This window comes from Meleagris gallopavo, chromosome 14, assembly GCF_000146605.3.
Source record: "Meleagris gallopavo isolate NT-WF06-2002-E0010 breed Aviagen turkey brand Nicholas breeding stock chromosome 14, Turkey_5.1, whole genome shotgun sequence".
Lineage (NCBI taxonomy): Eukaryota > Metazoa > Chordata > Aves > Galliformes > Phasianidae > Meleagris > Meleagris gallopavo.
Genome location: NC_015024.2, coordinates 17715372 through 17741594, shown reverse-complemented (window position 1 = coordinate 17741594; position 26223 = coordinate 17715372). Strand labels below are relative to the sequence as shown.

Below are 26223 nucleotides of genomic sequence, written 5' to 3'. Positions count from 1 at the left end.
GTAATGAACAGCCCTTGTGAGGGCATGGTGACGGTGTTAACTGTTCAGAACATGGTGGGTAAGGTGCTTCAAAGGTCCATCCGTCTTCATACTGAAGTGCAGAAGGCACCAAAACACACTGCTTTCCAGAAGCCATTGGGGCAGTAGGACTTCCCTAGGATACAGTGAAGAGCAGCAACGAGGCACCTGCAACAATTTGGCCCTGAACTGCAGAAGCCACCTCTGCAAATGAATCTCGAGCACCGCCTGGAAGCATGGCTCTCTCCTGACCACAATTTGATGTGGACCAAGCTCTCTGGGCACGTTGTACAGTGCTAAATGCTGCCACAACTGACCTCCGTAAGTAAATGCCATGACATGCAAAAAGCCTGATGCAGCATGGCTCTGCATGTGCTCCAGCGTGCTCATACATCACGAAGCTTGTCAAGGCTGCGAGATAATGGGACCAACTGGGAGAATTTCCATGGTGAGCTCGCCTGGAGTATCTAGGTCAGATCCTGCTCTAACAAAGCGCACTGTGAGGGCCGCCTTATACACAGACTTGTTTAATTAAGATAACAGATGTTGCTATTATATGAGTACTAGTCAGTGGCTGTTTAATTGGACACTTTCATATTCTTTGCTACCAGCGCAGAGCATCATTTGTCTTTTATGAATTTCTTCCTTACAATTAAACTCTATAAACAATGCGCTGTATGTTCACAGAAAAGAAACAGCTCTAATGATGTAAGGGCTAAACACAAACAAAAATGGGAGAAAAGTAATTTGTTTTGGGGCTTAAAACTGCAATTATTTTTCTTTCCTGGACTGAGAACAAGTATGGTAGGAGGGTAAATATGACTGCCAACAGCTTCAGCAGAACATTAGAAATGAAAACCATTGCGAGTACATATTTTCAACATACATTATTTCAGAGGAAAACACATTATATTTTGACATGTTCTTACCAAACACTCCAGACAGCTGACAACAGAACAGGGGGCACTCACTGGCGAGGTGTGGCCGAATGGCAGACTGATAAATGCCTGAATTTCTCCTTGAATGTCAGAATTCCAAGCCAGGTTATGGACTCAGCCTCACTGCTGCACCACAGTCCGGCAGGAGGGCTGGGCAGCAGTGCTACAGCAAACCACCAGGCTGGAGAAGTGCAGCGTTTCTCCCTCAAAATGCTATCCTGGTCTTCCTGCACACAGCCTACGCTGCTGGGAGCTGGGAAGCAATGCAGAACTAATGTAGCAGGAAGAAATGGTAAACCAAGAGACCCAAACATAACATCTCACTACCTCCTAAAGAACTGTGCAACCCTATGGCTTCATACTCTGGGAAATGACAGTTTGTGTGTCTGATAGACTGGAACACAAATTGAAACCCTTTGTTAAAAATACAGAAGCGTAAACCTTACCAAAATACCTGTGTGTAAATTCAAGCAATTTCTGTATGGGTAAAACAAGCACCAGGTGAAACAGGAAAGAGCTGCAAGGAAGTCATGCAAATCTTGCACTACACCTAATAAAACCCAGTGCTACTCCAAAAAAAGCCATTCCATGCCAATAATAAAATATATCCCTTGACCAATCCCACTGGAAATTTTCATAAGGTCCTCTAACAAAATGACCTTCACTGGGAACTTGTAGTAAGTCCAACCTGTGCTGATGAGAGGCAAAAAGCCCATGTCCTTCATTGCAGATCACAGCACCAGTGTCCACTTTAACACTCTATCCCAGATCCCAGTGCTTCTGCAGCTCATCCCTTGGACGGTGTGCACCAACATGGCAGCACTTGCAAGTCTGCTGGGGGGCAACGCTCTTTGGCAGCTATGGAAAACTATATGAAAGAGATTTACCTGTTTCAAAATTAAGCTTGAATACCAACTGAGTTAACTGCTTAATTTAATGCCAGCTTGCAGCACTCTGAACGGTTCCAGGATTTTTCTCTACTCACACCCAGCCCCGTCCTCCCCCATGTCCAGGAAAGAAGAATGAATGAAGTGGGGACAGCAGCAACTTCTGCTTGTCAATGGTGTGAGGATGAACTGCTCGTGCTTGCACTAGCACAGCTCTCTGTGGGAGCAGTGCTGTAATTACGAACAAATTGAGAGCTTTCTCTGATAAGATCACCTGAAAATAAAGGTTTTAAAACACAAGTCTTAGTAATAAATTTATGTAACGTTGCGGCATTAGATGTAATTCAGTTATTATGAGAGGATTAAGAAAATCCTGCAAGAACAATCTGGGCGCTGTGACTTTCCCTCCCACTCCTGCCAATGAATGGCAGACAGAATGCCTTGCTAGGATATAATTGTCACAAACAAGAAATCCCATGCATGGGGAGATGCCTGACCTGCAGCTGGCATTCAGGAGTCCAAAGGAAAGACCCTCATTGAGGGCTGGCTTTCCATTACACACTGTTATGCAGGGCTCATCAGTTAATGGAAGGTTTTCCAGACCTTCGAGTAACTCTGGATACTTGTTTTATCTTGGTGAATCTCAGGTAAAATTACCCCTCACCTCTGTGACTGCACTGACATCTATGAGCGACTCTTCTGCTCCTGATCAAAGTACAGACATGGTTTGAATCCGTTCCGTCTTTCACACGATGCAGTAAGTGCAAAAGACCACATTTCTGAATATAACATCTGTCTGACTCCTATATGCTACATATGCAATTCCGTAGATGACTGCATTTTATATACAAAACCTCACTTGACATTGACTATTGGTATTTCACAAAACCAGGGGAAATGAGGATGTAAGACTGTAAGAAGATCAAAATGCCTCTGAGAATTAATTAAGTAAAAAACATTGTCTGGCTTTGGCAGCCTCAGCACCCCCCCACCTACCCCACCTTCCAGGGTTTTTTTTCGTGGTTTGAGTGTCAGCAATACTCTCCATCTCCATCTCAGAGGCCCAATTCCAGCATCAGTCACACTGATGTCACTGGAGCATGAACCAAAGAGAACCTATGCAACAGGATCCCAGCTCATCAAACCCGGTATTTTTCCGTCCCATCTCCTCTCCCACACTGGTGTGGAGGGTGGAAGTTAGGTTGGCAAACAGTGGCCTCACCTGCTCCTACCCCATCAGCACTCACTGATTTGGGGCTGATTTGTAAAGAGTGGCATTAAGCACGACCGAGGACTTTCCCCACAGAGTGTAAAGACAGTTGTGTACGTGAAGAGACCATAACAGAGCACCAGGGACAGAAAACAAACTCTTCTATGTAGAAATAGCTTTTGTTTTCAAAGCAGCTTTTGTTTTCAAAGCAGAACTTGCAACATATCTGTATCTGTGCTGTAGCAGTTTCTATATAGAATCTACCTTCTGGAGTCAAGCTACCAACGTTATTTTGACTCAGTCAGGCCTCCAAGGCAGGATTTCCATTATTATGGAGATGAACTGCCTTTAATGACTGCAATAATATAATTGTACCTCAGGGCAGAATTTCTAATAACATGATTGCACAGATCTCAAATGCTGGTAAAAGATGTCTTCGGGGCAGGTTGTTCATTAGGGGCACAGCTCACACCAGCGCGGCCTCCAGAGAGGAACATGAAACCTCAAGCAATAAAGCTCTTTTTTTCCATGGCAGCCTCTGCCCCTCTGGGCAAGCACTGAACAGTGCACTTAGTTTTGCCTCCTGGACAGCAGTAGCCTCCAGAGCAGGATTCCTGGCAGCCAAACCCTATGCACAGTATTTCTGATCCCAGAAAGTTGTCCCTAACATTACATTCCATCTGAAAAGCCACAGGAGCCCCAGGAGAAACACTCCAGCAATTGCCACAGTTGAAGTCATGCTGCACATCAGAATTCAGAGCCAGAAGCGACACATTAATGACGCTTTTGTCTCCACCTGGAATTGGCAGGACCATCCATATTGATTAACCATCACATGATCAGGTTCTGCTTGGAGAAGGAGCCAGATGGTCCGGTGTCTCTCTGAAGCTTGATGGACATCAGTTAAACTGGAGATTTCATTTAAGTTGTTTCTCCCACACCTGTCTCAAAGTTCAGTTTTGTGCCCTGGGTGAACAGATTTCAGCAACAGCTTTTCTTGGCATCTTTCTTACTGTATCTCAACAGATTTTTTCAACAGCCAAGAAAAGTTCTTGTTTGAAGCCCACGTGTAAGTGTGGGTGTAGGGACATCCCCACATTGGATTCCAGTCAGCCTGGAAGGCAGGATGAAAATAATGCTTCAGTGATCAGAAAGTAGGAATGGGGCGGATGATGCTGGCCACGCGGCCTGTCTGAGCTCTGTGCAGTCAGACAGCACTGATGAACAACACCACAACTGTATCAGCCAATATCAATCCTTAATTGCACTCTTCACACAGTCTCCAGTCACAGATTGCAGGGATGTCGTGTAATGGAGGTGGTGATGAGGATTCAACATCCTCATCCCCACGAGAGACACAAACAACAGCGTAGAAGAACTAAATAGGTCCAACGCCAAGTAAATGGAGTGCTGTTTTGCCAGAGAGGCCCTGCTGGAAGATCTGGCTGGTGGAAAACCCCAGGGCTCCAGCAGCAAATTTCACACCTGCTTGGGTACATTTCACATCTGATTTCCCATCCAGGGCTCAGTGCCCAAGCAGGAGGCTCTGGCCAGGCGAGGTGCATGGCAGGTGCGGGGTGAGGAGCACAGCAGTTCTGCAGTCTGCATTTCAGTTCAGCTCTCAGCTACTTTCTTCCCCAACTGCTGCCTCACCAGGAGAAAGGAGACCTATTTTTTCCCCACGTGGGAAAATCTAGCTATATTTCAATTCAGATCTTAGTAAGCTTTTAAGAATACACCTGCCTTTTGTCATATGTAGTATGCCTTGGGTGAAGCGGAGTCAGGAAGATGCAGCAGATGCAGCCCAGTGAACTGCTCCTTAAAACACATGGACATGTGTTCACTTTGGGGTGTGCTTTGGTGTGGATTCCCTCATGCCTACCACAGTGTGATTTTAGGTGACAGTGTTTCAGGGAGGTGTCAGTGCCTCCTTTTCCCACTTGCCTGTTTTCACAGAGCCCTGAAGAAACCTCCTGTTTTACGAGGTGTATCTTTTCCTCTACGCTCTGGTGAAAACTGGTCAAAACACCAACAGCCTGTTCAGCTAACCAGCTCAGAAATTATTTGTGATGACACACACAGGCAAACTGAGCCTGGCTGTATGGCACAAGTCATGAGCCTTGGCAAGCCAGGATCCAGGGGCTTCTGCTGTATTACAGCAACCGACTTTTAGGAAAGCTTGCAAATGAAAGAGCTGGGCTAGAGCGAAATCACTTTGTTGTTAGCACTGCACAGCAGTGACAAAGCAAGAAGCACAGTTGCTCTCATTTCTTTCCTTTCCTAATCCCTGGTTCAGATAAATCCAGGCCTTCTCTCCCAGTCTCTAAATTAAAAAGAGATGAAACCATAGCATACCAAGGAGAACAGCTTCAGGGAGAACAGCAAATTTCAGCTGCGGACTCTGCCAGTGAGGACAGAAGGGAGACAGACACTCTGAAACCTCAGCACTTGCTACTTCCACCCTTTCCACAGATTGCACCAGAAGAACAAGCTACTTTGGTTTAAAAAAATCGATGTGACTTGATATATAACATAACCTTGCATAGCTTTGTGCCCTGAATGCTCAAAGAAGTTCTCCACACCTGTCATCCAACTCCTTTTATTCCAAGAAGTGAAATCAAGCTGTTCATAGACAACTGCCTCCTAAAGACCAGATATCAGACAGTAAATAAGTCACAAATATGTTCACTATTTTACTTATCCAACTGCAAATGAATATTTACATGCACATCACCACAGTATTTGCTTAATGCCCATTACAGGGAGGTTGGCTGAAGCAATTCCAATTCTAAGAGGTTTAAGCTTTTAAAAATAACAATTTCCTCTAGTTCCTGTCTCTTGGGTCTATACTCATACGACACAAATGCACTCTTCCCATAAATGCACTGCAGTAAAAGAGGTGCATCGCATCTTGAAATGTCCACAAAAGCTCTACAGGCCCCTCTCTCAGAGGCTGCAGGGGCAGGACAGGTAACACAGCCAGCAATGGATCACTGCACTCACAGGAGCAGTGACTGCGGATTGAGAAGGTAGGCTCTCACTTTCTTCTAATTCTCTCCCTTGAATTAAGGAAAATTATATATATATTATTTGGCCAGCCTGAAAAAGCCATCTCCAAGTTAGGTGTTATGACTGCCAAATTAATTACTGATCCCAAACAAGTCCTGTTTGCAGGACACATGGAGTAATTTACCAGGATAGTGTAACTTGCACTGGAGGGCTTGAGCACTACTCTCTTGGGGAAGTTTTATGAAAACCAATGGCTATTAAGAGCAATCTGGAGACAAAAGGTTTGCTTTTTAGAATGTATCTTTAACAGCTTCTAGGCGGGGATGCTTCAATAGTACACAGACAGGAGGATGAACACAATGGGAATAGAAATTTCACCCCTAGCTCCTTGAGATTGAACACTGGCTGTTTTCACATTTATTTGCAAGTCAATTTTGGGGAAGCTATTAATGACAAATTCAGTTTTCACTGCTGAAAGCCCCTGGGTTGGAGCAAGCCAATGAAAGAAATGGTTTCTGTAAGACATTACCTCTCATTTTCTCTTAGGATGTCTTTTCCTTTCTTCCAAGAATAAGCAGGTCTGGGGGAAGCTTTCGGCTTGCACTCAATGATTACTTCACCGCCCACTTTCACAAGAGTTAACTTTTTCAGGAGCGTTTTGGAAAAGTCTGGCCCGACAGCTGGAAGAGAAAAAATGAATACGGATCAGAATTTCCTCTAGGAAAGAAAGTCAGGCTCTTGGGAACGTGATCATATCCCGAGGATTCTTCTCACCTGTAATTGCTCAGTGTTCTGCCTTAAAATCTGACGTTTTTATATTTACAATCATTGCATGAAGAGGATCTCCTATTTTGATGCTATAAAGGGGAGAGACCTTGGCACAGCCAGGTCCTAAACCAAGCGAAACAAGGTCAAGACTTGGGTTGTCATCAGGGCATGGAGAAATCTCCGATCATTTGCCCAAGTACCATCAGGGCGCGTTCCTCTGCTTTGCGCAAAGCACTTCAGAATGGCAAACAGTGGAGCAGTGCAGACAGGCTGCAGCATGGCCACAAGGCAGGCCTAGCGGGGAGGATGCTGTCTGGCCCCGAAGGACTGCTCATGATTGATTTGATGGGACCCAATGACAGGCAGAGCTCGGAGGCAGCTCCCTCTCCACTGACTCCCCAAGGAAGGCCAGAAGGATTTGTTTATATCAAATAGGCAAGTTATTCTTTTTCAGTACAGAAAGCTCAAAGCAAATCAGGGGAGGCAGCAAAATGGTTTGATGAGCAGCTCTTGCCACGCTCACTGCGTGTTCTGTGTGGCACACTTCTGCTCTGGCCCCTCTGCTGCCCTCAGATTCTCCCCATCTCCTTGCACTGTGCCTCCTGCCATCCCTTCACATCGCTGAGATGGCAGCAGTTCGTTCAATTTCCTTTCTTGCTGTGTAAACGTTCAGCACACTCTGTGAGGTGTAAGTTTAGATCACCACGCACTGCATCTGCTTGGTGCTCCAGAGAAGGATCTAAGGGTCACCTGGAGCAGCTGGGAGACAAAAAGCTGCCGTGGGAGACAGAAAGCAAATTCTTTTTTCCTACGGCATCTCTTCTGCCTCTGTTCTTTTCAATATCATTCCTGCTGCAAAAGGGCTGAGAATAAAACATAATCCCACACTGACAATGGAACGGCCTTTATGTTCTAATAGAAGCCTTCTGTCTTCCCCTTATTTAACTCAGAACTCACTAATCTCTGAGATGCCCTGTCTGCAGTGTCTAATCATAGTGGGGTGATTCATTTTAGCATAGAGGAATCCGTATGTTATTAAAAACTATAAAGGAGCCTTCTGAAAACCAACACCGGATATGTAAAACATTTCAAAATTAAAGCAGCATCCTGAGAACAACTCCCCAGCAACGTGCTCAGAGCCAGATGAAGCATTAGCTAGATCATATCGTGGTGACACACTGTCCCTTTTTGGAAATGCTTTCAGATGATCGTCTGAAACGAATGGGCAAAAGAGATTTTTGAACTATCCGGTGATTTCCACCTCTGTAAGGCACAGTTTGGATTGTTTCTTTACAAGTCATTGGCTACTTCCCTCCTGCTCCTGCATGAGGGAGAGGAGTGGTGCAGTGTGGGTTTGTGATGACTGATGAACAAAGCAGTCATCCGGGGATCAAAATGACTGAAATTTAGGGGGAAGGAGGAAAATCTACTTTGATTATGCAAGGAGTTCAGCACGGCCAGAATGCACATTGTCCGTAAGGAGCAACATATTGCTGGGTATCTTAAGAGACTGCTGCTCAGGTCTGATAAACTGCGAAACAGCTTCTACTACTGGTTGTGCTTAGGGCTGAGATGGGAACCTAAAATCTGAAATTCAGAAATCTCTGGGCTCACTTCTCAGCACTACCAGAGCCCTTCTGTGTCACCTCAGGGAGAACACTATCTCCACACCTTGCTTGTAAAATGAGGATTTAAATCACACTTTCTTCATTCTAAGCTCATCTCCCAGCTTTTTTTTTTTTTTTTAAAAAAAAACATTCAGCTGAAAAACTCTTTCAGGCAATGACTGCATCTTCCTACAGGTTTTTACAATGCCCAGCACAACAGGACTCTGGTTTTAGCTCAAGACTCTGGGCAATATAATTGACAACAATAATAGAGAAGCATCATTCTGAGAAAAGCTCTGTGAGTAATGTTCCATCACTCTTTTTCACTTAATTTTGCTATAAGCCTCACTTGCTAATAGTGGTGTTTAATCATTTCAAGTGCTTAACATCAGGACCTTGTAAAATAACCATTTTTATACTCAGAAAGATTCCTTTAAAAGCCAACATTTCTCAGTGAGAACTCAGAATATTGACCTACTTTGAAAATTGCAGTGAAAGGGAAAACATGCTGTTTTCCTTTAATAATGTGCCAAATTAAATCACGGATCCACAGAACTGAACCTGCAGACAGCATTCTGGTACTTCTCACGTGACACACAGAAGCAAGATTATGTAAACCCAGATGCGAGGTCAGCCATGTGCCATCTCTATCTGGCAGGTTTTTAAGAACAGGTTTCCCAAGGTCTGTGCTCTTTGTGCCAACATGAGGCCTGCACTGGGATGTCACTCTTACCTCCAAGACTTGGGGAAGACAGAAATCACACTAGTTCTAATTATATCCTCAATGTTCAGTTCCACCTTTTTGGGTGGTGGTTCTGTCTGTGCTCAGCCTACAGTGAGGATGCTGTCTTGCTATTGCAGGTCTGGTCCTCAACTGCCAGGAGTTGCATTCAATGATCCTTATGGGTCCATTCCAACCTGGGGTATTCTATGATTCAACCTACAGTCCAGAAATGTCAGTGACCACACTCTCAGGACCAGTTCCAACCCCAATGCTGGGGCAGCTGGGTGATGGTAGTACCCACTGATAGCCTTCCCAGGCAATCTGCACTCCCAGCAAAGGTTCATTTCTACAGGAAATGCATCAGTGGCCTTAGTTGAATTTCTTTCATGCAGCAACGCACCCAATACATCTTAGCACTGCAAAGTCTGATTTATTGAACATTATTGTAATTTTCTTGAAGAGCAACAACGACAATCTTTCAAATGATTTCTTTTTCCGCTGTATTGCTGCTGATAAAAATGACTGATACTGAAAATGCCATAATCAGTAAAGACCTTGTGCTTTGTTCTTTGGGAGGAAGTGGGGAATTATGCTATTGAACATGTGCTTTGAAAACAACTAAAGCACTGTTTTTTAATTGCAAATTTGATTTAACTATTCAAAGCTACATATCCATTTTGACTTACAGGTTCCTAGGCCTGTCACTCATACACGAGCTTTCAGAGAGTGAGGTGCAGCACCACAGAATGGCTGAAGTTAGTGGGAGGTGGCCCTGTTCCATCTCAGCTCAGCCTGAGCAGGTTGCCCACCGTCCTGTCCAGTTGAGATGGAGACGCTGTGTTCTGTCTGGGCAACCCGTACTCATGTTTGAAACAGCAAAATAAAGATTTTCTTATATTTAAATGGCATCTCCTGTGTTTTAGCCCATGCCCATTGCTCTTTTTTGGGTGCTGGGCATCACTGAGACGAACTTGTTTCTATCATCATTACTGCCTCCCATCAGGCATTTACACAGATCGATAACATCCCCCAGAGCTGTCTCCATTAGTTTCCCATTAGGTTTGTTGAAGAAAGCAGTGAGAACAGCTTGCTAATTCAATACAGAATTGGAATCTGGAGACCTCAATTCCATTCTCACTCAAAGATGCATCTTCTGGATTTCATGTTAAGCCTGATTCTAATTGTTGGAGGACTCAATTCACAGGAGGATCCCTTGATACTAACTGGAATGATTAGGTTAGGCATACACAAAAACAGGGAGGCCAGAAGTTGTTTTCTTGGTGGGGGTTTAGGACTGAAGCATCATGGTTTTGGATGGTGAAAGTTCTGTTCAGACAGAAAGGTTTTCAACACCTCCTTGGGACAGTCCAGAGTGCTTTGAATTAGGGCAATGCTTGGGTTAGCAGGAGGTGCGAGCAGGCTTGCCAGCTCTCTATGCTCAATTACCCGGATGAATATGAGAATATGACATGATATAAAGAAATCTGTTCTCTACTGATCCGCTTTCTCGAGTTTTCATTTCATGCCATACTTAAAAACAACAACTTGTCCCAGATTCTCAGCGGCACTTCTTCAGACGCTGACACTTGGCAAAACCAATTCGGGTTAAAGCTTTGCCAGTTTTGGAAAGTTTGCAGCACTCAGAAAGTAAACTTACCTATGACACTCAGTTCTGCACTGGCAAAAATGGTGCCGTGTCTGTTTTCCGCGACGCACTGATACATGCCGGCATCCGACAGGCTGACATTCCTTATGGTCAGTGAGCCCTGCTCTATCTGAACTCTGCCCTGTGGGAAATAGTGAAACAAGTAAAGAAGTAAATAAGGAGATTCCTCCTTGGAAAATAACCCCAGCAGGAGCTGTGCCATTTTGCATGCCCAGGTAGACAAAAAGGCAGCAGTAACAGGAAGAATTTGCATGCTCCATTCTATTTGTTTGCCAACTAAATTTATGTCAGCTTAAATGGAAGAAACAATACAGTAGTTGGTAAATGCAATTTAAATCGAAGGACTTTCCCTTGACTTCTCATTGATTTAATACCTAAACCATTTAGATTAATCTCCCTTTCAAGCAGGTGAACTTGAATCAAAAAATATACTATTCTTTCCCGTGGTGACATACCACAGCCAACCTAATTCTTTAAAATATTTAAAACAATGATATTACAGGTATATATGAAAAAGAAGGTTAGTTGGTTGCCATTTTAGCTACAATGGGAAATATTTAAAATCCTCTGCAGTTTACTGCAAACAACATAGATGTTAATAATTTAATGATCCGTCACTTCGTATCAGCCACTAACATGATTTACGTACAAGACCATCTGCTAGTGACCAGCGTGAAGCAAGTAAAATTAGTGTGTGGAACAAAAGACCACAGTATCATTTGTCAGCCTAAGGATATGGAGCTCACGTTATCAATTTTAATAAGTACAGCAAAGTGTTTCCTCCCTCCCCAGGAGTTTCACCATTAAAAAATAGTAATATAAAGAGCTATCGGCTTTCCACTTGGCCGTAGGGTGGAAATTTAATGTTTGTGCAATCTTTGTCAGGGTTTGATCAAATCTGGGCAGCCATGTTCTTTCACAGTAAGTGAAGGGAAAAAAATGCAGGCTACTGTGAAGCCAATGCTTTGGTAATTTGTTTTAGTTTGTTGTTATAATTGAGGCAATCACAGGACTGTGTGATTCTCCTCAGTGGTACAAGGAGCAGGCGCCTGCTCTGTTCCTATGGATCGCTCATCTCTAGGCAGTTTTTGGTGTCCCTGGCAATAGCAGGCTCCGGGTCACTCACACAGGGACACAGCTGGGCAGGAGGAATAGGAATGCTGCTAGAGACCAGGAGAAATTCTAAGGTTTGCTTAGCAGCTGTAGCTTGCCTCTACATAAGGCAAAACCATAAGCTGGAAGAACAAAACCAGGGCAACCCACAGTCCCACATGGCCATTACCACTTCTTCACATTGGCATGTCCACTCTTAGATTTGCTGGATTGCTGGATCTTTCATTTCTGGGAGGAACTTTAAAGCTGTCGTGCGTCCTAGGTGTCCTTAACAGCTCTCTGAAGGCAACCCGTGCCCAAGAGAAAGAATGGGGCATTTCCCTCTTCTCCAACTCAGGAACTCAACCCCATACAGAAGCACCTACCAAGCATGACAAGGAATTACCTACAGAGGAAGGGGATTTCAGAGCGCTGCCATCACTTCCACCCCTAATAGTCATAAAGCCATAAGCAGAATAAGAATGCCTACCTGAGGCAGCAGTGGTTCACCATCCTTCAGCCAGCGGTAGGAGGGCTTCGGCCTCCCGCTCGCATGGCACTCCCAGAAGACATTTTCCTCAATGGCTGCGTGTACATCGCTGATCTTCTGAATCCAGTTGGGCTGAGCTGCAATGCAAAAGTGAGAAATAAAGCCTTGTGTCTTGCTCTCCAACATGCCAGCAAACAGCCATACATTACTTTCTTTAACATCACATTTAAGAGTTAGATTCGGGCCTGACCCATGGAGCGCTGCCACACAAAGACCTTTCATGTGCATGAAACACTCTTTGGATCCAATAATTATGTTAATGACACTGAACATCTCCAAAAACAGATCCTGGAGATACATTTTGACAGAACTCAATCAAACTTGTGCTGGAAGATATTTTTAGCTATGTTTCACATATTATTATCGTAAGAGTTCAGTGTTTGTTTTTTTTTAACATCCAGCTTAAGTTTAGCTAGACCCCCTCATGCAAAATTACCCTTTGGTTTTGGAGATGACACAAAACCTCTTTCTGTTGTTACTTTCACAAACACCATCAGCCTACACTTATTTACAATATTTTTCAGAAAGTCTCATTAAAAATAAAGGACATTCAGTCTTTTTAGTTGTCATTTACCCTACTCTGGAGCAAGAAAATCTGAGAGACTTAGTAGGAAGGTGTTGCCAGCAGAGGTCTCCAAGAACCTGATTAATCCCTCTTCACATGCAATCAAGATAAAAAAACAAGCAGGATTACTCCCAGACAAAACAAAGCAAAACAACAACAATAAAAAAAATGCATCTCTTTTGAATAAAGACAGGAACCAGAAAAAGAGGCCTGAAAGGATACATTTAAAAATACACAAAAATGTTAAGTTGAACACAAAGTTGGTATGCCTATACCTAAAAAACTGACAAGTGTACTGCTAGGTGATGCTGGATATACACATTCAGAGAGCTCAGTACCTTTCCAAACTCTTTTCAGGCTGTGACAGATGTGTGCCTAATTCCACATCTACCACTTAAGCATGCTTCCTTTCTCACTGTATCTATAAACAACAAAGTTTAGTAGAAAGCTGAAGAACTTTGCACAGAATCTGAAATCTGCCTCAAGAAATACTCTAAGGGACTTGCAAGAAAGGCAGAAAGAAAAACTGAATGTAATGATGATGCAGGAGCAATACCTGGAAATGGGAGGTGAGCAGTGCTTGCATCTCTGACTGCACCTTCCTGCCCTGTAACGTGTTTACCTTGTTTATTATCTGTTTCTAAAGTGATGTGAAAAGGAAAGGGTTTAAATGTAGGAAGATGAAAGTCAGCTCTGTCATTTAAAGTACTAACTTGAAGAACCCCACGCAACTCCACAGGCTCGCTGGCTCAAGGATATTTGCAAATTACTCATGAGTTTACGTATTTATTATTCTAAGAGCATCTAACTCATAATTTTGAAGAAAGTCTTATGATACCGTGAAAGGAGCTCTACAAAACCACACAGACCCATTTGCCTTTTTTGCAGAGCTGAGTGTTTTACTGATTTCCCACATGACAACAAAAAAAGCCAAACAAAACAACCAAAGTAACCTGCAGAGAAGGAAACCCGTCAAAGGCACAGTAGGCTCTACAGAATATAAATGTAAGCAATGTAAAAAGAAAAAATATATATATCCTTTTGGGGAGCAAAGTAAACTCAGTTTTTTATCCTTATTTCAATTCAGTACTTATCCTTATTTCAGGCAATCATAGTCCTCGACAAAGGCAAGTTCTTACTCATGCCAGTGAAAGACTGATATCCATCCAGTCTTTCTTTTACAGTGTGCATGTTACAAATGTGAAGTCCTGCACATGGATGGACACAAAGTCCATCCCTGGAGGCATTCAAGGCCAGGCTAGATGTGGCTCTGGGCAGCCTGGTCTGGTGGTTGCTCACCCTGCACATAGCAGGGGGTTGGAACTGGATGATCACTGTGGTCCTTTTCAACTCAGGCCATTTTATGATTCTACCCTAGGTAACAGTGCAGATTCCAACCACGGTGCTGGAACCACAAGAGCCACTGCCAACCCACCCACTGCAACACTGCAGGCTCGCCCCACCATTCATCCTTTCCAGTTATTTAAACTAGTTAAGCTTCGCTCCCTACAGCTATTTATGCTGCAGATGACTACAGAACAAGTGTACCAGGTTAAAAATAAAGCTCAGCGAAACCTGGAGGAGCCCTATGTTTCCCAGAAACTTCATTCTCTGCTGCTCTTTGGGAGACATTTCTAATTAGGTCAAGCTCTCCTTTGAACAGCTCATTTCAGAGAATACCAGGCATGCTCTTGACTTAATCTTGAGTTATACACAAGGGTTGGTTCATGTAGCAAATATGTTTGAACCACCAAATGAGAGTCGCCATAATATAATGAAATTTGACAGTCTCCCATTGGGGATCGTACCAAGACACAGTAATGTGACACAAGATTTCAAGCACGATAATTAAAATAATTCAAATAAGGATTTGAAACCTGCTCTGTGCTAAAAAATTTTCTGGTATCGCTGCATTATTCAAACTAATGAAAAGGTTCAATTTTTTTAATTTAATGGCTGGTAGTGGTGTTCTTGAAAAAGTCCTTTGTTTAATTTCTGTGGCACTGAGCAAAGAGGAATTCTTGCATATGACGGGACAGGAAACATTTTGACTCTGTTAGGAGTAGTTTGATGTTACTGGCTTTGTTTGGAATCTTTCAGGAAGAAAAATCTGGTACTAAAGAAAACAATTACACAGAATTTGATTAAGAATTCAACTGAGTTGCAAAGAAAATTCATATGCTACATCTACAAAGCGGAAGAAAAAACATTAAAATATGACGCACAAGGTAGCTTTAAAGAAAAAGGTGAGAGAGCTGTCTGGAAATTGTGCTCAGGTGGGCAGGAAAAAGTGATGGCATGGGTCTAAAAAAAATAAAAAAAATTGCCTTTTGTTACTTTTCAGACTTGACATGAAGTGGGGCATTTTAAACAAGGTGATCAAGGAATATGCTCAGGTATTCTCCCGCTCCTTCATGAGAAAAGAATCTAGAATGAGTCTGTTCTTTGTAATAAATGGAAAGGCAAAAGTTGGCACTGGAAAGTTGGACCAGAAATCACATCCTGAAAGGCTTCTCAAAATGAAATGATAGCCAATGATGATGCAACACATCAGAAATAAGTAAGAAAAACAACAAATTATGGGAGTGACATGAGAAACAAAACAGAAATAAATCTGTAGGACTTTGTAAGCCTTTGCAAGTTCAAAACAGCCAAAGAGATTGAAAAAAAATGAGGTACTAATACATACACAAAATCCAATTCTTGGTTGGTGTATATTGATTTCAGTGTTCCTAAGCCAATTTATAGCAGCTGATGACCTAGTGTAGGCTGTGTAATTCATCATTAATGGCAGATGGAAGGCTGAATGACTGTCCATTACTATATCTGTTATGAGGAGACTGAGACTGAGCCCAGGACCAGAGAAGCCCAAAGAAAGCTAAGCACAAGAAACAGGAAAAACAGATGGGAGAAATACATGAGTAATTAAAAATAAAGAATACAGCCGGTATATAAAGTTTGTGCATGCGTCACCCTGGTCCAAGTGGGGATATAGCTTCTGAAAACAACACCCATATGTCCTTAATTCGTTCTCAATCACCACAGGAACACAGAACCAGACAGTTACCTCTTTTCCTTTTCTTTTCTTAATTCTTTTCTTCTGACCTCTGCTGGGAGGACTATTTGAAATCCATACAAGTCTCAAAGATGTGCAAATCCCCACCAAAGTCATTGCTTGAATGTCACGTCTAAACCAGGTCCCTTCACTCGCCTCCATCTTTGAGTGGTTCAATACTACCATTTGGGCAGCTAGTCTCCTTTCTGCCTTTCTAGAAGACTACCACAGTGAACTGGACAAGGAGCTCTCGTTGGGACTAAATATTAAATATCAGAGGAAAAGAAACAAAGGAGAATTCAAAGGAGTTAATCTAGCAGATAGAAACTACTTTAACTGTCCTCTCCTTGTATTTAATTCCTCTTCCATAAGCTATTCTTTGCCAGTGCACGATTCTCTCCCCTTATATCAACTACCAAAGGACTGTGTGCACAGGCACATTCATACAGACCAGACCCCAGGGACTGATTTATTTTTAACCACCGACGCTCAAGATGGAGCTACCCAGGAGAGTAAGGAAGATGCAGGATGCTCTTTGAGTTGCCTTCGATCCTCATTTCTCCTACCCACTTTAGTTTCTCCTGACAAAGAGCTATTTTTAGAAGGCAAAATGACAGTAATTTGAACACTTTTCCCTGAATCTTCTAGAAACAGATTTCTCTCTAAGCAGGTTTCTAGCCATCCCTAGGAAAAAAGGAAGTGGAAGAGAAAGACACCTGTTCTCCATGCAGAAACCCCCTATGGAGGCAAGGCTTCCTTCAGGCAGCACATTATTCAAAGCTCATGAGTTACTTTCCCTCCTGCACTGAAGTCTGAGGAAAGGCACACTCTATTGGTAAGCCATCCTCATCCACGGAGAGCGCAACCAGTGGCGAAGGGCACTGCAGAATTTGCTCCCAAACACAGCACTGCTTGTGTTAAGGACAGCTTTGGTGCCTGGCAGGTCTCTAGAGGGTCGTTAACCAGGAGTTAAATTGGCACCATATTCCACAGCAACACAACATTTGAGACTTTAAACAAAATTAACATTGAGATGCTTGAAGGTGAGAACTTGCTTTCTAATACGCCTCCGTAGCAGATAGAAAACTGAGGTTTCTAGTGAGACATGCAAATTATAATTAATAATAACGCATACTGGTGCTATTAGTGTTCATTTTATTGTGCTTTATCAGCCCGGTAACTCATTTTCTTTCAAGTGGTTTTGTATTTTTTCTAGCAAATTATTTGTGATCTGGGGCCTAAATGGAGTAGAGATATACAACCTCCTGATTTTAACTTACGTAAATTTCCTTGTCAGACTTCTAGCAAATGAGGAGCATAACATGATTTCTACAATTGAGCTCATTTTCTAGAGTGGCATAAAGTAGCTTTAGCAGAAATAAAACTCAGGTTCATTCATGAGAGGGGGACTCTTCTCATTGTAAAATTAAGGAGCTGTATACATTCCTCGTGGGACTTTCATTTGAGAAATATTTAATCTGAGAAGTGGCCCGGGCAATTAAATGGTTTCTGCTGAATATTTTACAAAGTGCTGGAAAGAAAAGTAATTAGTTACAAATAAGCCTGTTTCTTCCTAATACAGATGCTGCTGTGCTGATGCTTTCAGAAATCATTCTGCCTGCAGTTATTCCTCCTCACCTTGGTTCCAGAAAGATGCTTGGCAGGGAATGTATGAGCTCAGCTCAGCTAAAGGACTCCCAGTCCTTGGATATTTTCCAATACAGATCCAAGTATCACACCAGTCCTTGGATATTTTCCCTCACTTCCAGCTGTGTAAGACAGTTTAGATCTGACTGCAAATACCAAAGCCAAACTGCTTGTTTCTGATCCTAATTCTGGCATAAACACCTTCCTGGTGGTGCGGCACCTTCACAGCCCTAATGGTCCCTTTCCTCCTTCTCTCCATTTGGGTGCTGGACCCCAGCAGCCTCCTCCAGCATCAGGTGCAACGTGTTTGTAGGAGCTAAGTACAGGTGGGAATGGAAGACAGTGGCTTTCCAGTTTAATTTGCTGATTCTCCGGAGCCAATTTCAGGTACATGGTATCATGTTAGGAGTGGCAGACAGAACAAGAGAGTCTTATGGCAAAAAAAAAAAACCTGAGTGATCTATCATTCAGAGGTATAACAGTCAAGAAAACAGGTACAAGTCACAGTAATTGCATTAACACCAACATGTTTTCTATCGTGTAGGTCTATCTATCAAGAAGGACACGCAGCATTCAGAACAAAGGCTTCTGGAGAACAATAAAGCACAGACTGTTGTAGGGGCTCAAAGCGGAGAAAATGGAGGAAGAACAGATCTTGCACATTTAATTAACCTTTCCTGCTGCAACGAGGATGTCAAACAACTTTCATGTCACTGATATGCTAACAGAGGAAAAAATAAACATTGATACAAGAATGAAATACAACAGAAGTCAACCTTTCCTGACAACTTCCAGGAGCACTGAAAGAAGTTGACAATGCAGGCAGGGCTGGGTTATCTGCAGCAAGCAGGCAAATTTGAATTTCATTTTCTTTTTCTTCTCTATTTTTTTTAATACTTTGCACACAGGCAGATAACTGGGTTTAAAAGAGTCTGGCCACTGTTAGAGCCAGATTTTAATCTCCAGGCCTACGATGTAACAGTGTGCCCCTGTATGATGCTGTGCACAAGCCCGAGCCCCGTGTCCCACATCCCTGAGCAGCAGCCCCTGCCCCACCAAACCAACTACAGCTCTGCCAGCACTGCTCTTACGTTTCAGTAACAGCATAGTACTTCTCAGCATTAAAAAGAAAAGTGATTACAGGAAAATAGCTGTCATTCAGTCTCAACAATTGATACGAACTGCCTATGGTAAGTTGCCCTCCTTAAAAAATTTCACTGCCATGTGAAATTCAAAAGCCTAGCGTACAGGAAATAGAAAACCCAATCTTTTCCAGTGCTGAATGGCTGCCACATACAGGCTGGCTGTCCTTGAAAGCTGAGTATGTACAGACCAACCACTCACCATCGTGACAATGAGCATCCTTTTTAGTGTATTATGTTTAAAAACAGAAATTAGCACAGACTGACACCCCTCTGCTTACAGGATGAAAAGGAGATGTAAAGATGGTTCACAACATCACAAACAACAGAGAGAGGAGGATGCTGCTCTTCCCATAGGACCTTTATTTTCTGTGCTGAAAAGACACCTTAAAATTGACATAAGCCATGGCAGCAGCTTTTTTGTATGGTCTGCTGCCCATCAGGAATGGGATCAGACTGGGTTACTCACTAAATCAATTAGATGATAATCTATCATTTGTTATGGTAGGAGTCTACCCTAGGCCTGAATAACTGCAGCCTTGGCCCTGGGCTAAGCCAAACTGTAAAACTGATGATGATAATGATGATGTTTCAAAACAAAACAGATCTTTAGGAAACATTTCAACTAAAAAAAATCCTGAGTGTGATAGCAGCAGGTGCAGAAAGCCTTTAAGTGGCCCTGAGTCTGTAGGCTCTGACATGGTTAAGCCCTGCTTCCCAGGCTGGGCAACCACTATTGGTGACCTCTGCTGCAAACAGTCCTTAACTGTTATACACAATTAACATTTATTAACACAAGCTGGGGATTCTCCCTTCTGTGGAGCCACACACACATAATAAATCACAAGCTGTAAGCACCACCACAGATCCCTGCACAGCACTCCCAGCCATGGGAAGGGAGATGAAGCTCTTCAAGTTCTTTCTGTGTGTTACCAGGCCAATGTCCTCCCAGCGACGTGGTTTTGTTTTCCAGCAGCTCTGACTCTCAATCAATATGTGCTGTTCAGACAGGTTTTATTTCAAATTGCACCCTTCTCAAGATGTGCTGCTCATAAATTAGTCATTTTAAAAATCCGCCCCCCCCAAAATGACTTTCTTTCAAAATATTTACTGTATATCGCATCTGATGTAATAAAATCCCCTAAAAGCAGGCAATCTGCTTACCATAAAATGTCAGCTGTCCTCGTGCCACGTTTTTCCCTCTCACATTTTCAGCGACACACTCATAGAGTCCAGCATCTTCTTGCTGAAAATTTGGGATCTCCAGAAGCCCATTCGATCTGTGTCTCCTGGCTTTTCTGGGTATCTGTTTCCCATCTGCTCTCCTCCAGCTGATCGTAGGAACGGGGCTAAATGAGAAAAATAAAGCAAATAAGGTTTGCAGTAAAAGCTAGGGGTCTTGTCCTGCTAACCTCATGTCTGACCAACTGGAAACTGCTTCATGTTTGAGGATGATGAAGATGTGGTCAGCCCTGGGACCTGGAGTGATCTGCATATATATACTTTGTGTATCAATGGTGTACTGCTCAGGTTACCTAAAAAGCAGGAGATTGTGTTATAAAAACACAGTTTGACAAAACTGGGATTGGGTTTCTGCTGTGACAGTACATCCATTCTCTTAGCAATCCCACATTTTCATTTTGGAAGCGCTGCTACTATTTACATTGGGAAAAATAGACGGGCTTTAAGTCTAGCAGAAGCTCTCAGAACTGAAGATGCACAAGCATATCTGTACAAAATAAGTTATGCTTTTTGGTGAGCAAAGTCCCTGCTCCCCACGTGCTCTGTAATGAGTGCTGGCAACAACAACTCCTGCTGTGGAAAGCAAGGGACCGCCAGCCCTCGCAGCTGTGCTGTACACCAGCAGCAGAAGGAGCACAACTTACTTTCCCAGGGCAAAGCACTCCAGTTTCACCGCTGTTCCTTTTGCAGACGGAACTGTTTCTGGGAACTGCACTTCTATTTTCGGCTCGTATTCCCCCATCACCCCTGCAAACATAAAAGAGCGGCTAAGGCTGGGCTGAGGTTTGCCAATAAATTCACAAGCGTTCCTGCGCTACTGCACAGCTCTTCTCTACATCATTACTTGCCCAATTAATCCATTCATTTTAAACATGGCCTGTTTCTAACAGCCATGCCGTGTGGGCTCTCTTCCCACTTACTGCCAGAGGAAAATCGGAACCAGCGCTCCACGCCATCTGCCACAGATTAACATTTCTTCATGGCTGCACTACTTTTTGCTTTTGAATATTCGGAGGTTTTTGCAGGTAACTCGTGAGATAAAGCAATAATAAGGGGAGTTCACCACCTTCTAGAAAATGAAATGCAGAACAAATAGCCATTAGGAAGTTTTAAAAGCACTGGAGCTAATCAAGGCTTCTATTAACTTCAAGGATTTGGAGGCACGGAGATCACAGCAGACTAATGGGCTGTGGTTGTGGCACTGCTTCCTCTCTCCCTGTGTTGCAGAAGTAGCATGAGGTGCCTTCTGGCTTTTCTTTTTCACATTTAAAATGGTTTAAAGCTGAAGATGCTCACCCTGAGGCTTACATTGAGTGTCCCCTCACTTGCTGACCTCTGCACTGCATGTTGTGCTGCACTACCAGGTTACATCAGCGTTCTTCAACCCTTTCCTTTCACGTAAGTCCTGCTGCGACGTTGCACAAAGAGCAGCTGTTGCACAAAGTAAGCCATCCAAATGGAATGTGTTTGTTACAGATACGGATGCTGTCCCTGCACATGTGCCCTGGCCAGCACACAAAGCAAGAAGCACACGAGTCTGTCTGTGCTCCAGCATTTACAGATTACACAAAAAGGAATTAAGGAGCACAATCCCCATCAGCTCACTGAACATTAACAGAGCAGCCCTGAAGGGCTGGGGGAGACCAGTGCTATGGAGGCAAGTCTCTCTGCTCTCCTGACTGTGATTTACCAAATGGTGCCTAAATTCCTCTGCACTCCAAACGAAATATTTGCTGGGAGAGCTCCAGGCAGGACAAGGCGCAGCCATTGCCCAGCTGTTCCCTCGGACAGGGCTGCGTGAGCGAGCGAATGTTTGCAGCTCTTTTGCTGATATTAAAATTTACTGAGATCTTTTCCCCAGAGAGCATTTCCATATTCTACAGTGCCACAAATCTGGCAGCGGAAGAACCACAGAGCTTGGAGTTGGCATCCCTCAACAGATACACCTTCTGTGCCAGCCTGGCCAGATGCAGCCAGGCTCCTCGCTGCCTTGCACTGCTCAGTGAGGACTTCCTTGAGGAACCAATCACCTCCAGCCACCGTCCTCTCCAAGCAGAGCTCCCTGGTGCCCTGTCTCAGGGAGGATGCAGCACCCCCAGCCCACCACGGGGCTCCACTGGCATTGAGCTGAGAGGTGGGAGGCACCACAAAGAAGAAGATGGGAGATGCTCACAGGAGCAGTTTGCATGCCAACGCTTAATCCAGTCCATAAAAAGGAAAAGCAATAGGAGCAATTCTTTCTTCTTCACTCCTAAAGCAGTAATTTGGCCCCCTTATGCAAAGTAGGCTGTAAAGTATCATTTGACACTAACGGGCTATTTAGGAAATTAAGGTAGAATGTATTATTAATACATTCTTCACTTGACAGATCAGGCAATGAGGAATGGGAAGGAAAGAAAATTCTTTTTTTTTGCCTTCTCTTTCTTTGTTGTTCAGACTGCCTTACCTTGGAAAGCTGTGACCATGAGGGCACAAAGCCAAGGCAGACTGCTGAAGGCGCCAGGGCTGTAGGGCAGATCCCCTCCTTTCTCTTACACTGAGGAACTCAGTAGTTTAACAGCGTTACTGCAAACACTCCTCACTTCAAAACCAGCATCTGTTCCTGGAAAAACCCCCAGGATCCCATCACAGCCCCAACCACCCCCCTGGAGACACTGGGTGTACATCAAGTTCTGGCTTCTCTGCCTTAAAGGAAAAACATGGGCACACTGGAGATACCTCACTACCAAATCTAAGCTCTTTTTCACACCAACAGTGCTTATTTTTTCCTGCTGTTCCTGGGTGAGTTAACATCTGACTTGGCATTGCAGGTGGAAAGAATAAGGGAGAACATAGAAGACTAAAATAGAGCCCGGGTTTGTAGCTTGGAGAATGCTTTCAGTGTCATGACACATCAGATGCTGTATGCGTTTGCAGTTCAGAGGATTTCATATTTTTCTCCCAGTTTCAAGGCTTAAAAACGTGCTTTTGGATGAAAGTCCCAGGAATTCAGAAGCAAACTCATTTGTCTGAGGATATGCATTTCCTGACAACACCTGTGAAATGTTAAAGTTTAATTGGCCCATACAGCTGCTGCTGACGGTAATTTCATTCCAGGTCTATTGCAGCTCTTTTCCACTATTACTGTTTTAATTTTGATGTAAAAACCCAAAGTGCATTTTAAAGAGAAGAAGTGGAGCACTGCAGAAGGGCTGCTGCGGCACTGGGACTGCAGCAGAAAGGTGCCAGGCAAATGCTTGGCACACACAGGTCCCTGTTCTGTCTCAGCTGCACCAAGAACTGTGCTCCTGGTGGATGCCTTCAGGCTTTGGGGTCACTCCCAGCCTTTGGGTGCCCCATGCATTTGGCTCTTTATTATATTGCCCAGCATGGAAATCGTGCAGCGAGCCATTTCTGTGCTGCAGGAGGCTGTCAGCTACAGCAAGGACAAAACCAGGGCCAGGAGATGGATGGCACAGCTGAGCAGCCCACACCTCTGCTCTCCTCCACACACTGTGTCTTAAACCAGTGCCATTCCCAAACACCTTTAACTGGGTGTCATTCCCAAAGCCTTGTGTGGGAGCCACGTGTGCTTTTCAGGGGGACAAACCTCAAATCATAGACGTGCAGTTTTGGGGACTGCTGCACTGACGTGATACTGCACTTATCCTTCCCAGGGAAAGCTTTTATGCAAGTGTCCTTGCTGTCAGATATCCATCTAGCTATAGAAAAGTATTTAAATGAGGAGCGATTCAGTGCATTTGTGGGAGGGAATTGTTAAGAGGAACAGCTGAAAACCCATCCTTTTCCCAGTACCTGCTGCACTTTGTCCATCTTACCTATCCCCACGAGATCACGCGTTGCTGGGACAGAGAGCTTGGACTACCAGAAGCGTGGCACAATGTGCTCCCACTGCCCTTCCTGGAGCCCTCTGGGGAATTCATCTCATAGAATCATAGAATCATAGAATGGCTTGGGTTGAAAGGGACCTCAAGGATCGTGAAGTTCCAATCCCCCCACCGCAGGCAGGGCCGCCAACCTCCATATCTAATACCAGACCAGGCTGCCCAGGACCCCATCCAACCCAGCCTTGAACACCTCTAGAGATGGGGCATCTACAACCTCTCTGGGCAGCTGTTCCAGCACCTCACCATTCTCTTGGTTAAGAACTTTCCCCTGATATCCATCCAAAATCTTCCCTCCCTCAACTTAAAACCATTTTCCCTTATCCTGCTGTTATCTATCCCTGTAAAGAGTTGATTCCCCTCCTGCTTGTAGGCTCCCTTAGGGGGGAAGTTCTTCCAAGGAGGAAGAGCTTTCTGGGGATAGCAAACGGTGCACACAGCAGCAGGAGGGGAGCCTGATTCCTGCAGCTCTGGTTGCTAAACACCTTTGCAGACAACAGCAGACCTGTAACTCCAGAGCACCACCAATGACAGCAAGCATAAAGAGAAGCATAAAGGCACAGGGAAGGAATGCAGTCTGCCCATCGGGTCAGGTCTTAGGCTGTATTCCTGCATCTTTCCCTTCTGCAGTCTGTACGTCAGAAGCCTGCTATGGTAAAGCAAGCCTTGCTTTAAAAACATGCTGAAAAGCTGTTTTTCCAAGATGATCACATGTAAGTAAAATAACCATGACTAAGATGGCAGGTATGCAGCATACAAAGCCTAACTGACTTGTGGCTGAGTCTAGAAAAATTACTGCAATACATTGAAGAAGAAAGGTGGAAAAACCTTGTGTTCAGGCAGTGATCCCAGCCCTGTGAATACTGCTCAGCAGCCCAGAGAGGGCAGCGGCTGCTGGGCTGGGGGGAAGAGAGAGGAGGGAGGGTGCTGGAGCTTTGGCCACAAAGCGAACACCAGCTATGATTTCCGAGAAAAACAAATTTTAGAGATTTCTGTGAAGCCTTTTTGAGAATTCACGGCATGTATTTCAAAACAAAGCCAGTCAGGCGGTACCTCCAACACGTGTAATGCCAATCTCTTCTGTGCTGGAGGCGGTCAACAGCCCCAGCCCAGGCTGCAGACCCCCCTGGGATCCCCCCCCCTGGAGCTGCACAGGAGTCCCACGTGGGGGGAGCGGGTCAGTGACTTACATTAATCCATGGAGGCACATTATGCTTTTTTTCCCCATTAAATTCACTAATTGAAGTTAAATGGAACTGAAACACTAAGTGCTGATGAACCAGCCTCTGAGGGTACTGATTTAATGACACAGTGTTGTAAAGCAAATAACGTACATTGCTGGACACACCAAACAGGAATACAAAAGATAAACATGACACATTTGCCAATGGCAGCACCATGTGCCTCGTGTTTCACTCATTCCTCTTGTTCCCACATTCTGAGTATATGTACTTCATACGTAATTTCTCTTTTCAAGCATAACACTGTGTTCTATTCAGATTTGATAGGATTACTCTACGTGGAATGAAAAACTGAGCCTTGCAGATTTTTAAAACGAAGTTTGTGTCTAATAGTAGTGCACTCCTGTTTTAAAACGCACGTTCAACTTTTGATTACTGTCATCCATGGCTCTACAGACATTACAGCACCTTTGCTGTTTAACTCAGGAATGCATTCTGGAGCTCCTCAGAGGTTCAATTAAAGTTTCATATCTATAATAAACAGCAGAGTGCACATCAAAGGAATCAGAGAACATTCCTGCGAATTACCTCGGGAAGGCAATTGGTCTCTGTAAATAAAGCTGAGTGCGTGCAGAGGAGCGATGCGCTGGGGTAGAGCCCTTGGCAATGCACTTGACAATCAGGATGACTACTGATCATCATAGCATTACCCTCTGCTTCAGAAACACAGCAGACACTGAGCTCAGTTTTGACAAATGGAAGCGCTTTCCGCTAGGTAAGGCTTGCAAAAAAAAATTTGCCCCTTTAATACCTACAAACATTTCTCGTTCAGCGCTGAAAATGTTAACATGAGATGAATTTAAATACTTCTCCCTGTCTTTCACACCGTCTTAGTTTCAGCCGGATGGAATTGCTTTTCTCAGAGCAGCTGGTGTGATGACTTAGGCTGGACTCAGAGGACCACGTTTGCTGCCACTTAAACCACTGCATTTGTAGAGGTGTGCTGTAAGGGGAGCGGATCTGAGGCACAGAAGAGCA

The 26223-nt window shown here is 44.0% G+C and overlaps 1 protein-coding gene across 1 annotated transcript in view; it reads right to left on the bottom strand.

Annotated features, from left to right (window-relative positions):
- Nucleotides 1–26223, bottom strand: part of CNTN4 (contactin 4) — a 222956-nt gene that overhangs the window by 39173 nt on the left and 157560 nt on the right. Inside the window, exons 8-12 of the mRNA XM_010718751.3 lie at nt 20765–20867; nt 20043–20227; nt 12410–12546; nt 10819–10948; nt 6592–6742 (exon numbers count right to left, since the gene is read on the bottom strand). Coding sequence (XP_010717053.1) covers nt 6592–6742; nt 10819–10948; nt 12410–12546; nt 20043–20227; nt 20765–20867 — 706 coding nt within the window. The remainder of the gene's footprint in view (nt 1–6591; nt 6743–10818; nt 10949–12409; nt 12547–20042; nt 20228–20764; nt 20868–26223) is intronic.